Below are 14,394 nucleotides of genomic sequence, written 5' to 3' on the forward strand. Positions count from 1 at the left end.
AGCAGGTTTCATTCGACTTTATGAAGAAGAATTAGTCAATTCTATAGGGTGATGCAAAACTTTTGGTCATAGCTGTAAATGTTGGCCAGGCAACAAGAGCAAACATATTGAGCTACAGTCCTTGGGATCCATCAAGAATCATCAACCTCGACCATGTTCTGAGATCAATGAGCTACTAGGAACTGGTGGAGCTCTCATGGGCTGAACGGCCTCTTCTAGTTCATAACATATTTTATGTTTGTTAAAGTGAACGTCACGGAGGAGAGGAACTGCAGAAAGGGAATTTGGTTAAGGGGTGGTTCATGAAGAGAAAAGAAAAAACAAGCTTTTCTTTAGACATACAGTATGAAAGGGTCTAAAGAGAACTGGAGGGAACACCCTTTCTCTTAGGAGGTGAGGGAGGGAGCAGTTCAGTCTCCATACCTCAAGCTTGCCCTGGACTGGAGGGAACACCCTTTCTCTTAGGAGGTGAGGGAGGGAGCAGTTCAGTCTCCATACCTCAAGCTTGCCCTGGACTGGAGGGAACACCCTTTCTCTTAGGAGGTGAGGGAGGGAGCAGTTCAGTCTCCATACCTCAAGCTTGCCCTGGACTGGAGGGAACACTCTTTCTTTTTGCAGCCGAGGGAGTAGTTCATCTCTTCCGTGGATGAGAGGTTTCGTCCAGTTGGCAGTTTATCACACAATTCGCCTGGACAAAACCAGCATGTGACGAGTTTTGCTACTTCCTCATGTGATGAAATTTGACATTACAATTGTGCCACCGGAGCAGTTTCTCTTTAGTGTCTCATAACAGAAACTTGATGACTGTCAATCTTCACAATCCTACAAGAAATCAGCAGTGTGGTATCTGAACACACCCTCCATCGAACCCAACAAAGAGCTGCTAATCCCTCGTGACAGCATGATACTGCCACCGCGATGGACACAGTCTACCCCACACACCGCCAGCATGACATGATGAGGTGGGAGCAGGGTTTCATGCTCACCAGCCACATGCTGATCCTCAGCATGCTAGGGTTTGCAACTTGTAAAATAAAATGTACATGGACATAGCAAATCCGGGACCGGAGGGTGGTTTTTTTATACACTCGATGTGCCGTCTAGTTAAAGGTTTTAAGCACCGGGTGCTTTGGACTTTCCTTTTAACAATCCTGGCTGAGCTGCTGCTTGGAGTCTGACTGGAACAGAATGTCGCTCTGTTGCAGGACAGCAGGATTTGGAACCCTCATGAAACTGAGCAGCAGACACATTCCACTGGGCAGTTCATCCCAATATTCTCATTCTCTGCTGTTCTGTGGATCCTCCGAATAGCTGTACCCCCTACAGCTACGGCCAAAAGGTTTCCTTCATGAAGTTCAATGGAACCTGCTGAATAATGTTACCTTAGCATATTGAATTACACACCCCTTTGTAGTTTTCCATATACTTAACAAAAGAAAACTGACAGAAATTGAAAAATGTGACATTTTCAAATCTATCATGAAATACTGTACTACTATTATCTTTTTGCAGTTTCTTTGATTACATGATGTTAAGTAAAAGATCTCAATTATATTCATATAGTTTTTTTTTTTTAATTATGTCTCGATCCTAAAGTTTTAGGTGTTGCAGAACTTTTGTCCAGAGCTGTACGTGCATGTTTGTTATTTATCCTGTTTGTATGTAGATTATGCATGTATATTGCAATGGGAGCAACGTTTGCAGGCTGTTCTCATGTATTATTGTAGGTGTGACTGGATCTGTCAGAGGGGACTGGATGGTACAAGTTTAGGGTTAAGTGGTCTTCAAATGAAGGTTTTAGTTGAAAGTGCATGGATATAGACTTATATACAAAGAAAGATTACTTTGTTACAAAAAAATAAGAGGGAACAAATAACCAAGGGCACATCTATTCTCTGAGAGCAGCTTTGTGGACATTAACAATCCCATGGCTCAATTCTAAAGAAGACCCGGGCTGTCAACCCAGTGCACTATCCCAGTGCAAAACCAGTGCATGCACCTACACTGGGGCCTCACAATAGCATCATACTTGCACAGTACCCAAAAGGTTACAAATATTTGTATAAAACTGAGAGTTTATCAGATTATAGACAAAAGCAATCCGAAAGATCTATAGGATAAAAGTTTGGTAAAGATCGATGCAAAATCCAAGCAGTTATCGTGTTCACCATGTAGAGTATGACAGAGACAGACAGGCAAGCAGGCAGGCAGGCGGACAGGCAGGCGGACAGGCAGGCAGGCAGGCAGACAGGCAGGCAGACAGACAGACAGACAGACAGACAGACAGACACTGAGTAATATATGTGATGTAGAGTGTCAAAATGATATTGAATTGAATCTGTTCAGTCTTGAACAAAGAAGACTATGCGGTGATCTGATTCAAGCATTCAAAATTCTAAAAAGTTATAGACAATGTTGACCCAGGGGACTTTTTCCACCTGAAAAAAAGAAACAAGGACCAGGGGTCACAAATGGAGATTAGAAAAAAGAAAATAGGAGGCACTTTTTTACAGAGAATTGTGAGGGTCTGGAATGAGATTCTGGGATCAATAAGCTACTAACAACCAAACGAGCAAGATGGGCTGAATGGCCTCCTCTCGTTTGCATACTTTCTTATGTTCTTATGATTGATACAGCATGACTGGAGTTAAGAGTCTGCAGAGAACAGAGATTGGACAGAACAAGAAACCTTTAGAAGAACTATGGCATTTAGCTAAACAACAGTGAATGTGCAGAAGATTAATGCTGCTGATCAGTGTAGAACTATAAATAAACAAGATAATAATAATAATAATAATAATAATAATAATAATAATAATAATAATAATAATAATAATAAAGACTTCTCTGAAATAAAATCCACTTTGTTGCAGACACAAAAAAGTGTTCCAGTGCTCCCTCTAGTGTTAATCTGCGGTACTGCAACGCCTCTAAATTCTCTGCTGTTCCACAATTCATCTTTCTTGGAACTCTGTTGTCATCGTCTCATTAAAGGGCTGCATGTAATTCTTTGGTATTTTCGATGGGGAAATTCTGGATGGAGAGTGTAGGTGTGGATAACCTATATAAACAGAAGATACTGCTCTCTGTTAAATCAGGACCAAGACAAGAACATCCTAAACACGTTGAGCCAGACTGCACACCGTTAAAAAGGTAAGACTTTTTAAAGTAGCACCACAGCTATACCATCCGCAATATTTCAACAGTATAAAACGACTGTAGTTTACATATGACCTGCCGTGAATTGCAAGAAGGAAAAAAGCATCACTGGGTCTGTGAAGTACAAGGACGAAGTAACAATGTTATTGTATGTTATTGCTGCCGTATAATATTATTATAGCATGTTTGAATGTAGTCGTGTTAAGCGGCTATACTGTATAGTGTTATTATTCGGCATAGTGCTGTACACACTGTAGCTACCTCCCCTTACCTGCACGTCGTGTACCTGTCCTTTTAACACTCGGAGCAGTAGCTGGGCTGCCTGGCATCTACACCACTTCAAACAGTACAGTAACATTCAGGTACCTTAAGCGAGATGAACACTGAGGCGAGTAACAGGTACAGTGTCAGGAGTCGGTATGTGCACATTGCTGGTATCAGTCGATGCTGGGGGTCCGGGATTGGATATCCTGTATACCACAATGCGTGTCCGGCACTCACACGGGGTTTCCCAGTAGCGAGCCCAGTCTCAGCTCAGCCCAGTCTTAGCTCGGCTCAGCCCAGTCTCAGCTCAGCTCGGCTCAGCTCAGCTCGGCTCAGCCCAGTCTCAGCTCGGCTCAGCTCAGGTACAGTGTCAGGAGTCGGTATGTGCACATTGCTGGTATCAGTCGATGCTGGGGGTCCGGGATTGGATATCCTGTATACCACAATGCGTGTCCGGCACTCACACGGGGTTTCCCAGTAGCGAGCCCAGTCTCAGCTCAGCTCGGCTCAGCCCAGTCTCAGCTCGGCTCAGCTCAGGTACAGTGTCAGGAGATGGTATGTGCACATGGCCGGTATCAGTCGATGCTGGGGGGGGGGTGGGATTGGATATCTTGAATACCTCAATGCGTGTCTGGCACTCACACGGGGTTGGCATCGATTCTACAAACTTCCATACTATACGTGGTACCTTGACTGCCTGTATTTGTAACATTCATTACGCACCCTGGGTACAGTTTAAGACTGTAGTTTGGAGCTGAGCGCTTGAGCGACAGCCAGGATGAAAACATATCAACTTCATATTCCTGAACCGCCAAGCGTTCTCACCTTCATTCGCCATCTCCTGAAAAATATTCCTCGTTCGAGTCAAGAAATACACTTATTTATCTTTCAAATCTATTTATTTATTTATTTATATATTTATTTATTGTTATTTTGTTGTTAAGAACAGACCTGCTACAATTAAAACCAAAGAAGTCCCTAAAATGACAGATTCTTATTCCAAATGAAGCAGACCCGACATGCACCCGATCCGCATTCCACTGCGCGCTTTTCACCTCCAGCGACAGCGTGTCACTGACGCTGGCATGCGTATCGGGTGCGACATGTCTGACACTATGTTATTCTAAAAAATAATGTATTTAATTGTACTGTGACTGTCTATTATTAAGCTGTTAAAAAAACAAATAGCCACTATAATGATTATTTTTTAAACCAAGGAGGTCCAGGTTGGAATATTAATTATTTATTCGTAATCCTTTTTTTTTTTTTTAAAGAGATCGATGCTAGATAAATACACCAATAAAGCCGTATCCTCATTACTGTATGTGACACTCCCGATTAGAAGAAAGAAACGGGATATTATATGACATTAAACAATTAATTAGAGTGAATTAGAAGTGAACGTATTTTACCCGTTTATAATAATCTTCTATACATTATCAGGTATTACATGTACATTATTACATTTCATTTGACACGATAAAGACTGAGAACTAAACGTTTTGTATCGGACATGTATTTTTTAATGGATTGAATTGAGATACACATAAGGGATGTGTTTCTCTCTCTCTCTCTGAATGAACAGTGTCCGCAATGTATCATTATAAGCACCTTTATTATAGCGAATCAAAGTAAAGTGCATTATATACTGGCACCCGATATATACAGAATCACGTGACATTTGTGTGTGTGTGTGTTATTTTTTATTTTTTAGTTTTAGTCTTTTTAAAATATGATTTTCTCTAGTTAGTTTTATCAATACAACAACATATCCGAAGCGTTAAATAACACTCCGGGCTACAAAAACAAACAAACAAACAAACAAACAAACAAACAAACAAACCAACAAACAAACAAACAAACAAACAAACCAACAAACAAACAAAAACAACAACAAATACTTACAGGTTTCTAAGTTTAAAAAAATGTGCTCATAACAATCTGCAGTAAATAGTCTCGAGAATTGATCCCAGTATGTTATACCAATGCTGTGTTTTCATTTCAGATACAGCTCTTTATTGTAGGAGGCTGCTGTGTTTTCATTTCAGATACAGCTCTTTATTGTAGGAGGCTGCTGTGTTTTCATTTCAGAGTCACACAGCTCTTTATTGTAGGAGGCTGCTGTGTTTTCATTTCAGATACAGCTCTTTATTGTAGGAGGCTGCTGTGTTTTCATTTCAGATACAGCTCTTTATTGTAGGAGTCTGCTGTGTTTTCATTTCAGATACAGCTCTTTATTGTAGGAGGCTGCTGTGTTTTCATTTCAGATACAGCTCTTTATTGTAGGAGGCTGCTGTGTTTTCATTTCAGATACAGCTCTTTATTGTAGGAGGCTGCTGTGTTTTCATTTCAGATACAGCTCTTTATTGTAGGAGGCTGCTGTGTTTTCATTTCAGATACAGCTCTTTATTGTAGGAGGCTGCTGTGTTTTCATTTCAGAGTCACACAGCTCTTTATTGTAGGAGGCTGCTGTGTTTTCATTTCAGAGTCACACAGCTCTTTATTGTAGGAGGCTGCTGTGTTTTCATTTCAGATACAGCTCTTTATTGTAGGAGGCTGCTGTGTTTACATTTCAGATACAGCTCTTTATTGTAGGAGGCTGCTGTGTTTTCATTTCAGATACAGCTCTTTATTGTAAGAGGCTGCTGTGTTTTCATTTCAGACACAGCTCTTTATTGTAGGAGGCTGCTGTGTTTTCATTTCAGATACAGCTCTTTATTGTAGGAGGCTGCTGTGTTTTCATTTCAGAGTCACACAGCTCTTTATTGTAGGAGCCTGCTCTTTTGCTTAAATTAGTTGTTGCTTAAGTGATATATCTCTTAAATTATTTCAGACTACTGGTAACTTTGATAAAAAGATAAGATATGAATATATTATAATTGCTGTTGTGTTTATTTTCTAGCAGAACATAATTTCTAGAAAACTTTCATTAAAAAAAATTGAAAAAACATTTTTTTTAAAGTTCTGCAAGTACAAAAAAATGCTCTATAAAGAAATTTTAAACAAATTGGAAAACACAGCAGTCCTGTAAAACTATCTAGGCCTGCTGTGCAATACAGTAGATTAGTACTGTATATATTAGTATGAGGGCAGATCTACAAAAGCATTCCCCAGAACATCTCAATATAACCTACATGTTGTGTTGCTGCTATCTGGACAGATGCTATTTCCTTTTTCTGAGCAAGCTGCATGAGCGCTTGAATACACATTCACAGAGCTGCTACTGTAAAAAAAAAACACCAAACATACATCGTTTTGGGGGAATTTCTGAAAACATTGGTATCTATAGGAATCTCCCTCCACAGTGTTTTTTTTGTTTGTTTTGTATGTTTTTAAAGTAAGGATTTTTCCACAGCGCATTGCAGATTTATTGTCAGAACTTCAAATAATATTAATACAAGGGAATGGGATGAGCTGCCCAGCGGTAGAAGATAATGTAACATGGAAAGAGTCTTTTTAACTGGATTAAAATTTCAAAACAGATTACTCTTTAAAATACGTTTCAGTAATTGAAATACAACTATCTGTGAACAAACACATTTACTCATGAATTCATTTGAAGCAAGCATCCATCCAGGGCACACACTCACATTTGTGGTATGTTACAATCCATGTTTAATTATTATTATTATTATTATTATTATTATTATTATTATTATTATTATTATTAATGAAAGCTGCTGTTAGGGTCACACATGGACTGCTGTTTGCTTGACTTGAACTCAGTAGTAAACAATGTGTTTGTTCATATGTAATTACACCTGAATTGAAGCCACTGTTATAAAGTGCTAAATAAAGGGTTAAATAAATTGAAACTACTTCAAAATACAAACAGCCCTTAATGAACGTCCACCGCAGCGGTGATTTCTTTTTTATACCCATTGTGATGAATTCTGCTAATAAAATGGAACACGAGTGCCTAATAGTATGTTTGCAACTGAGACACCGCTGCAGTTATTTCCCAGTAGCAAGCCCAGTCTCAGCTCAGCTTGGCTCAGCTCGGCTCAGCCCAGTCTCAGCTTGGCTCAGACACGCTGCTTCAGCACCATAACTTCCATTTGCACCAGTGGTTTAAAACGCGCACCAGCCCCGCACCTAGTCGAGGGTATGTTAAGGAATATTATTGAAATGCCCAGGTGCCAAGAGTTTGAACAATCACACACCTGGTAAGTCTGCTCTGACTTAACTGACTGCATGAATAACACTCACCTGCGAGTCTGTGTTCATTTCAACAATGTACTTCACTGAGGGGATTTCTAAACCCCAGGACTGGGGGGAGCAGCAGGGCTAGCGTGAGTTTCAAGTGCTTCTCTGGCTCCCTGACCTTTGCAATATCAGGCTAACTCATTCTCCTCATGTCACCAGTCCCGAATCTCACGAAAGTACTTTCAGTATATCCTGTTGTGTTGCTCTGTATTGACTGCCTTGCTTCTCTTCCGTTTCAGATGTGGAGTGGATCACTGCAAGCTCTCGTCGTCTTCACCTCGATGCTGACGGCACACACGCTCCACTCCTTTCCAAAGACATGTGAGTGGAACAAAATCTGATCATCTGAAAGTGGCCTGCGAACCTAATTTAGAGAAATCTTGTGTTTCTAAACTCGATCATGTCGCATGTTTTGCAACATGAAAACAAACTCAGATATTGTTTAGCAACAGTTGAGAAAATACCAAGAAACTTTTTAATTATTCCTCAAAACAAAAAAAGATAATGAGATGAAGTCTAATGAATACAACTATCCACACAAAGTGAAGTGAAGGTTTCTTGTTCTCTAAACTGTAATCTAACCCAGTCTAGATTCTTGTTGAATCCATGCTGCACTGACAGTGTCGTTGTGATTGCAGTCATGGTTGGCAAGGAGGACGGGGAGGTTACACTCACGTGCAGCACCCAGTTTCAGGGAACTGTAACCTGGAGGCATGACGACAACCCTGTGCCTGCGTCCGGATACAACGTGATGAGCGGACACACCCTGACACTGCACGGACTGGACTCCGAAGGCAGCCCAGGAAACTACACCTGCTGGGGCAACGACCAGCTGCTGGACCACTCCTACCTGGTGCTGGAGCAGGAGGAGGAGGAGGAAGAGGAGGAGGAGGAGGATGAGGAGGAGGGGAAGGGGGAGGATGAGGAGGAGAGAGGCAGCTCAGGTAGGGGTCATTGCGCACCCATTTTTCTTGTTTTCCTGTAACTTCGGAGTGGAGAAGGAGGAGCAGGAGAGGGAGGAGGGGGAGGAGGATGAGGGGAAGGGGGAGGAGGAGGAGGAGGAGGGGAGGAGGAGGAGGAGGAGGGGAAGGGGAGGATGAGGAGGAGAGAGGCAGCTCAGGTAGGGGTCATTGCACACCCATTTTTCTTGTTTTCCTGTAACTTCGGAGTGGAGAAGGAGGAGCAGGAGAGGGAGGAGGGGGAGGAGGATGAGGGGAAGGGGGAGGAGGAGGAGGAGGAGGGGAGGAGGAGGAGGAGGAGGGGAAGGGGGAGGATGAGGAGGAGAGAGGCAGCTCAGGTAGGGGTCATTGCACACCCATTTTTCTTGTTTTCCTGTAACTCCGGAGGGGAGGAGGGGAGGAGGGGAAGGAGGAGGAGGACGAGGAGGAAGGAGGCAGCTCAGGTAGGGGTCATTGCACACCCATTTTTCTTGTTTTCCTGTAACTTCGGATGCTGCCTTTTAAGTTTTTTGTTTGTTTGTTTTTGTTTCTACTGTCTTTTAAGAAGCATGTCAGTGCTGCACAGGCTGCAGTGCTCCTGTGGGCCTCAGTCTAAATTGCGATGCTAACATGCTTCCCCACCTTGTGAAAGCATGGTACAACTGCATCAAATACTGTGAAAAAATACTGTGAGGAACTTCTTCAAGAGTCTCCCTCTCGTTCCCCCCTCAGTCCACCTCTCCTGCTCAGCAAAGACCTACAGCTGCTCCTTTCTCTGCATCTGGAGACTGATGGGCTACGACGTTGCCAGGGTGAAGCACCAGCGCAGGTAAGCGTCCCGTCCCGTTATGAGGAGATGCTGTGTGCACAGAATTAGGGGGGTGCTGATACTCATACTCGCAATTGCCTTTAAGAAGTATTTATTAGCAGGTATCACATAAATCCATTCATGAATGTGTTGATTTCTAAACAAGAAATGCTGTCCTCCTCTCACCTTTACATCTGCGTACCAATCAATGGCAATTAACTTCTGCATTGAGTGTTTCGCAAGCGCCGACATTTTTACTGGCAGTGTATGGCCTCGGTGCGGTATATGTACGGGCATCAGCACAGCCCTGCACAGAATGTACCTGGCCATGCTGTCCTGACCGACTGGTTTTAGTCTGAAGGCTGTCTGTGACTTGGGGCCATATTTTCAAAGGGTTTCCTCCATTCTTTAATTAGAGGAGATAAAAGCATGTTAATGTTGCAAAATGAAAATCAAAACACCTTGAGCGTGCTGAGAAGAACTTGACATGATTCACTTAGTTGTTTGGTTCTAGTTTTGTAAAATGAACAGGTGTTTAGCCTCTGTCAAAAAATGGGAGTTGAATGGGCGGGGGAGGGGCAGGAGGATGTTGGCTGCCTGGAATGCTGTATGTTTTTTTTTTTAATGAAAACTGTTTTCTAAATGTGTTCTTGTCAGCGGAACATGGGGGTTCCACTGTAGCTCTGGGGCTGTCTCTCTGGGCTTCCTGAACTCTGCTTACAGAGCACTATGTGCTGTGTGTGTGTTTCAGCGAGGCCAGCGGAGGCTCGTCCTGGGATCTCGGCACTTGGATGCAGGACGGTTTCCACTTCCACTTGTCGGACCTCAGCTCACCGTTCACAGAGGAGGACCGGCCCATCCGCCTCACTGCCGAGGCGATGAGCGGCCAGCGCTACAAGAAACAGCAGCTCAGATTCTTCCTTCGTGAAATCAGTACGCATCAGCTGCTCCATTTAACTAGATCACACAGGGGTGCTCCTCTGACTCGAAACATCAGCTCAGATTCTTCCTCTGTGAAATCAGTACGCATAACCCTACTGGCCCTCAGGCTGTGGCAGGCAGACACATATTGGGCAGCTTTTCCTGTTGTCTGCGCGGCTCTGCTAGCAGGATTACTAGTTTCTTAGAGTCAGGCAGGTGAATGAATTGGGTCATCTGACTCGAGAATTTTTTTCAGTGTATTTGGAGCAAGATAACAGAAAGTGCATCTCTGTCTCTCTGTGTAGTTGAGCCGGACGCGCCGGAGATAAAGGACTGTGTGCGGACTGGGGACAGCCTGCACGTCTCAGTGGAGCCCCCCTCCTCCTGGGCCAAACCGCACAGCTACTTCCCCCTCGAACCCGAGGTCGAGTACGAGTACAAAGATGATGGCAAGGTAGGCATTCTGTGAACCTGAGAACCCCCTTCTGCTTCTCCTGTCTCCTGTGAGAGTGAAGGCCAACTTCAGAAAGAGTTCAAGGTGGAAGCAGAGTAATGTTTGTTAGATGTTGGCTTCTCTTGTTAGCGTCTCTTCCTGCTCTCTCCACATGGAAGAGGAATGTATAAAATCATACCCCATTCAAATGAAAATTAATTCAGAAGTATAGTAGGATTTTTTAGCATATAAATATTATAAAATGGCTGATGAGATATATTGCAATGCAGTATTGTGGGCAGCAGTGTGGAGTAGTGGTTAGGGCTCTGGACTCCTGATCGGAGTGTTGTGGGTTCAATCCCCAGTGGGGGACACTGCTGTTGTACCCTTGAGCAAGGTACTTTACCTAGATTGCTCCAGTAAAAACCCAACTGCATAAATGGGTAACTGTATGTAAAAATAATGTGATATCTGTATAATGTGATATCTTGTAACAATTGTAAGTCGCCCTGGATAAGGGCGTCTGCTAAGAAATAAATAAATAAAAAGTATATTTTGAAAGGATGCTGAAAGAATATGGGAGATGATTTAGGAATGCATCGCACTGTATGACATATCATGGAATATGATTGCTCTGCAGCTCTTCTCCTGCAGTGGTTTGGCAGTAGCCTGTGAGTTATAATACTTTTATAATCCGGTCCTACAGCGCTCTGTCATTTCTATTGATATGAATCAAATAAGCACAGTCAGCTTTTTACTTTGCCATAATATAGATGTGCCCAAGAAAAAGCTAACAGTATGTTCCATGCTACCTGTATAAAAAACCTCCATGGAACGTGTGGAAATCCCAATGATTCAGCATCAGCAATGTGTCCAGGTAAGCCTTGCTGCCCAGTCCATCTCTGTGTGAAGAAGCGCCTCCTTCCCTCCGTCCCAGGTCTGTCTCCACTCCTGCTCCTTGTTTGTGTGTGGCGCTTGAAGTACTGCTTGTGGTTTAAGTGCATGAGTAAGATGACAGTGGTGGTGTTAATGCTCTCCTCCCCTCCTCCCCCATGCAGATCGAGCGCTCCATGAACCTGGTCATCCCCAAGGACATCACAAGGCTGAGGGTGCGCGCCCGAGACCCCTACTTCAATTCCTCCTGGAGCAAGTGGACCCCCTGGAAAAAAGTAATGCAGTGATTTCAGTGACTCGCTCCTCACAGGGTCAGGGCCTGCGCGCACAGAGACAGGCAGCTGTGTGTCTCTGCACTAACACCAGTAATAATAATTATAACAGCACAGGAAAGCCTGCATTAACCCTTGGTAATCTGTCTTGTTGTGTGCATGTGCTCTTCTACCCTTTTGTCACTGAAAATACAGCCCTCCATCACCGGTACAGAACAGTTCAGCACAGTGTGTTTGATATTTACAGATAAAGGGGTTGAACTACATCTTTTTATGAGGTTTGGGAAAGACGTATAAACAATTTCAATTATACAAACTATTTGATTTTACAAACACCTCCTGGTCACAATTAGTTCGGATAATAGAGGTTTTACTGTACTACCAATAATAATAATAATAATAATAATAATAATAATAATAATAATAATAATAATGTGCCACCATAAAGAACGCTAGATACTTCAGCTCTCTGACGGTCTCAAGAATTCCATGAGTTCCATGAGTTCTGTTTTGTGATATCAGTTACAATAAGCTCGCTCTCTCTCTCTCTCTCTCTCTCTCTCTCTCTCTCTCTCTCTCCTCTCTCTCTCTCTCTCTCTCTCTCTCTCTCTCTCTCTCTCTCTCTCTCTCTCTCTCTCTCTCTCTATATATATATATTTTGTTTTAACAATAAGCTAAGCTATTTAATTTTTTTAACAATTAGATGAGCTATCTATTTGTTTATAACTTGATACGTTGTGTGTAAGGTGCCTCAGAAAAGTTGTCTAGTGTTTTTTTCAACAGTAAAATAAGCTTAGATAGAGGTGTGTCACTAACCTTTTATTTAAATATGACATGTTACTGACAAACGTGTTTATTAATAGTTAAAAACAGGTAGAACATATATAAGCTACTTTCTAGAGGGTCTTTTTAAATTCGGCTTTCCAGCCTTGTCTTTGTTTCAGGCAGTGTTTCAACACTATGTTACTACACAAAAAGAAAACAAATGATTTGAAACGACTGAAAGAGGCATAGATCACGTGACGCTAACCCTTTACTGCCCCGGTTATCTTCCCATATCTATTTAATGGCTATTTTCTCAATGTCAGATATATTGGACACTGGGCAGAAAAAGGTTACAGGTGTTTTATGGATCAGCTGCACATTACACAGAATGCAGCACATTGTTAAAACCCTTACTAACCTTTATGGATAAGTTCCTTCGTGTTTTGTATCTGTCTTGATCATGAGAATGTACTTTTCACTGCTGCCCCTTCTCTGTGGATTGACTGTCTGTCTTCTACTCAATTACATGACCTGAATTCCAAGCAAGACCTTCGGACATCTGTCTGTCTCTCAACCTGTCCTGTTCTGTTGTGGTTTTACTTCATGCTATTAAAATGCTCTGTCCAAACAACCTGCATTGCCGATTCTCTTTGTTTCTTTCATTTGCGTGTTTTACTGCTGTTATTGAATGTTTCAGACATATTTCTGATTTACTTTATACTGGGGGTGTGCAGATGCTTATGGCAAACCAAATGATCATTTAGAGATATCTCAAAATAACTTCCTGGTCATTTAAAGATAGACAGGAAGTCCATTCAAAACATTTTCACAAGAAGTAATTCAGAGATATCTTGAAATTACTTCCTGTTCATTTAGCGCTATCTCTAAATGAAAAGGAAGTAAAAAATAATGAACAGATATCTCTAAATGACCAGGAGGTTATTTAGAGATCTCTCTAAATGATAGTTTCAAAATTAAATGAAGATATCTTCAAAATGGTTCATTTAAAGATATCTCAAATTCATTTAAAGATATCTGCAAATGATTTACAGATATCTCTAAATATCTTAAAATGTAATTTCTAAATGACAGTTTGGCTTGCTAGACATACTAAGGTTTTCCAAGTAATTCCCTTTAAAAATAAAATAAATAAAAGATGTTTATTCAGAAAAAACTACTAGACAGGCGATCCTTCAGAAACACCGACACCAAGTATCACCTACAAACATGATCCAGAGATGGAAATAAGACTCCTATTGCATAGCAGTGTCACCCATTCCAGGTTTTATTACGAGCTTGATTAGCCACAGAGTATAGGTAACAGGCTCAGGTGTGTCTTATTAATAAACTCACAGTAAAACCAGGATTGGATCAAACTGCTCTGCAATGGGAGTCTTATTGCCGTCCCTGTGTAAATCACAAGCACATCAATTAATGGATTTATTGAATACCTGCCAACAAACACTTCATAAAGGCAGCTATGAGTATGACTTTCTGCACACCCCTACTATCTATATTTCTAAGTTTTGAATGGACTTATATCTTAAAGCAAATGTATTTGTGTGTGTGGATTGAGAAGAATGGTAGTTCCTCGCGCCAAGTTATCAGCGAGAACTGCCAGAGACTCTGTACAGCAAGGATGGTTTACGTGTTTTCAGGGTATTGGTGCAGCAAAAGTAAATCAGTCAAAAGAACCACATCACTTTTAATTTGTAGTTCCCAACACTCTTAGGT

At 41.9% G+C, this 14,394-nt stretch overlaps 1 protein-coding gene across 1 annotated transcript; it reads left to right on the forward strand.

The window, feature by feature from the left end:
* The first annotated feature begins 3,028 nt into the window (after nucleotides 1-3,028).
* il12b2 (interleukin 12B 2) lies at nucleotides 3,029-12,431 on the forward strand. Its single transcript, XM_059006519.1, has 7 exons — nucleotides 3,029-3,153; nucleotides 7,869-7,950; nucleotides 8,268-8,504; nucleotides 9,291-9,396; nucleotides 10,127-10,308; nucleotides 10,602-10,750; nucleotides 11,788-12,431. The coding sequence occupies exons 2-7, from the start codon at nucleotides 7,869-7,871 to the stop codon at nucleotides 11,908-11,910; spliced, it is 879 nt and encodes a 292-aa protein (XP_058862502.1). The 5' UTR covers nucleotides 3,029-3,153; the 3' UTR covers nucleotides 11,911-12,431.
* The last annotated feature ends 1,963 nt before the right edge of the window (nucleotides 12,432-14,394 follow it).

Source organism: Acipenser ruthenus, chromosome 2, assembly GCF_902713425.1.
Source record: "Acipenser ruthenus chromosome 2, fAciRut3.2 maternal haplotype, whole genome shotgun sequence".
In the NCBI taxonomy this organism is placed as follows: Eukaryota; Metazoa; Chordata; class Actinopteri; order Acipenseriformes; family Acipenseridae; genus Acipenser; species Acipenser ruthenus.

Bases quoted from the DNA above. Each gene is read 5' to 3' on its own strand.
- il12b2 (XM_059006519.1), top strand. From the start codon at position 7,869: ATGTGGAGTGGATCACTGCAAGCTCTCGTCGTCTTCACCTCGATGCTG. The intron at 9,397-10,126 runs GTAAGCGTCCCG...TGTGTGTTTCAG, and splicing joins AGGGTGAAGCACCAGCGCAG to CGAGGCCAGCGGAGGCTCGT. The intron at 10,751-11,787 runs GTAGGCATTCTG...TCCCCCATGCAG, and splicing joins AGTACAAAGATGATGGCAAG to ATCGAGCGCTCCATGAACCT.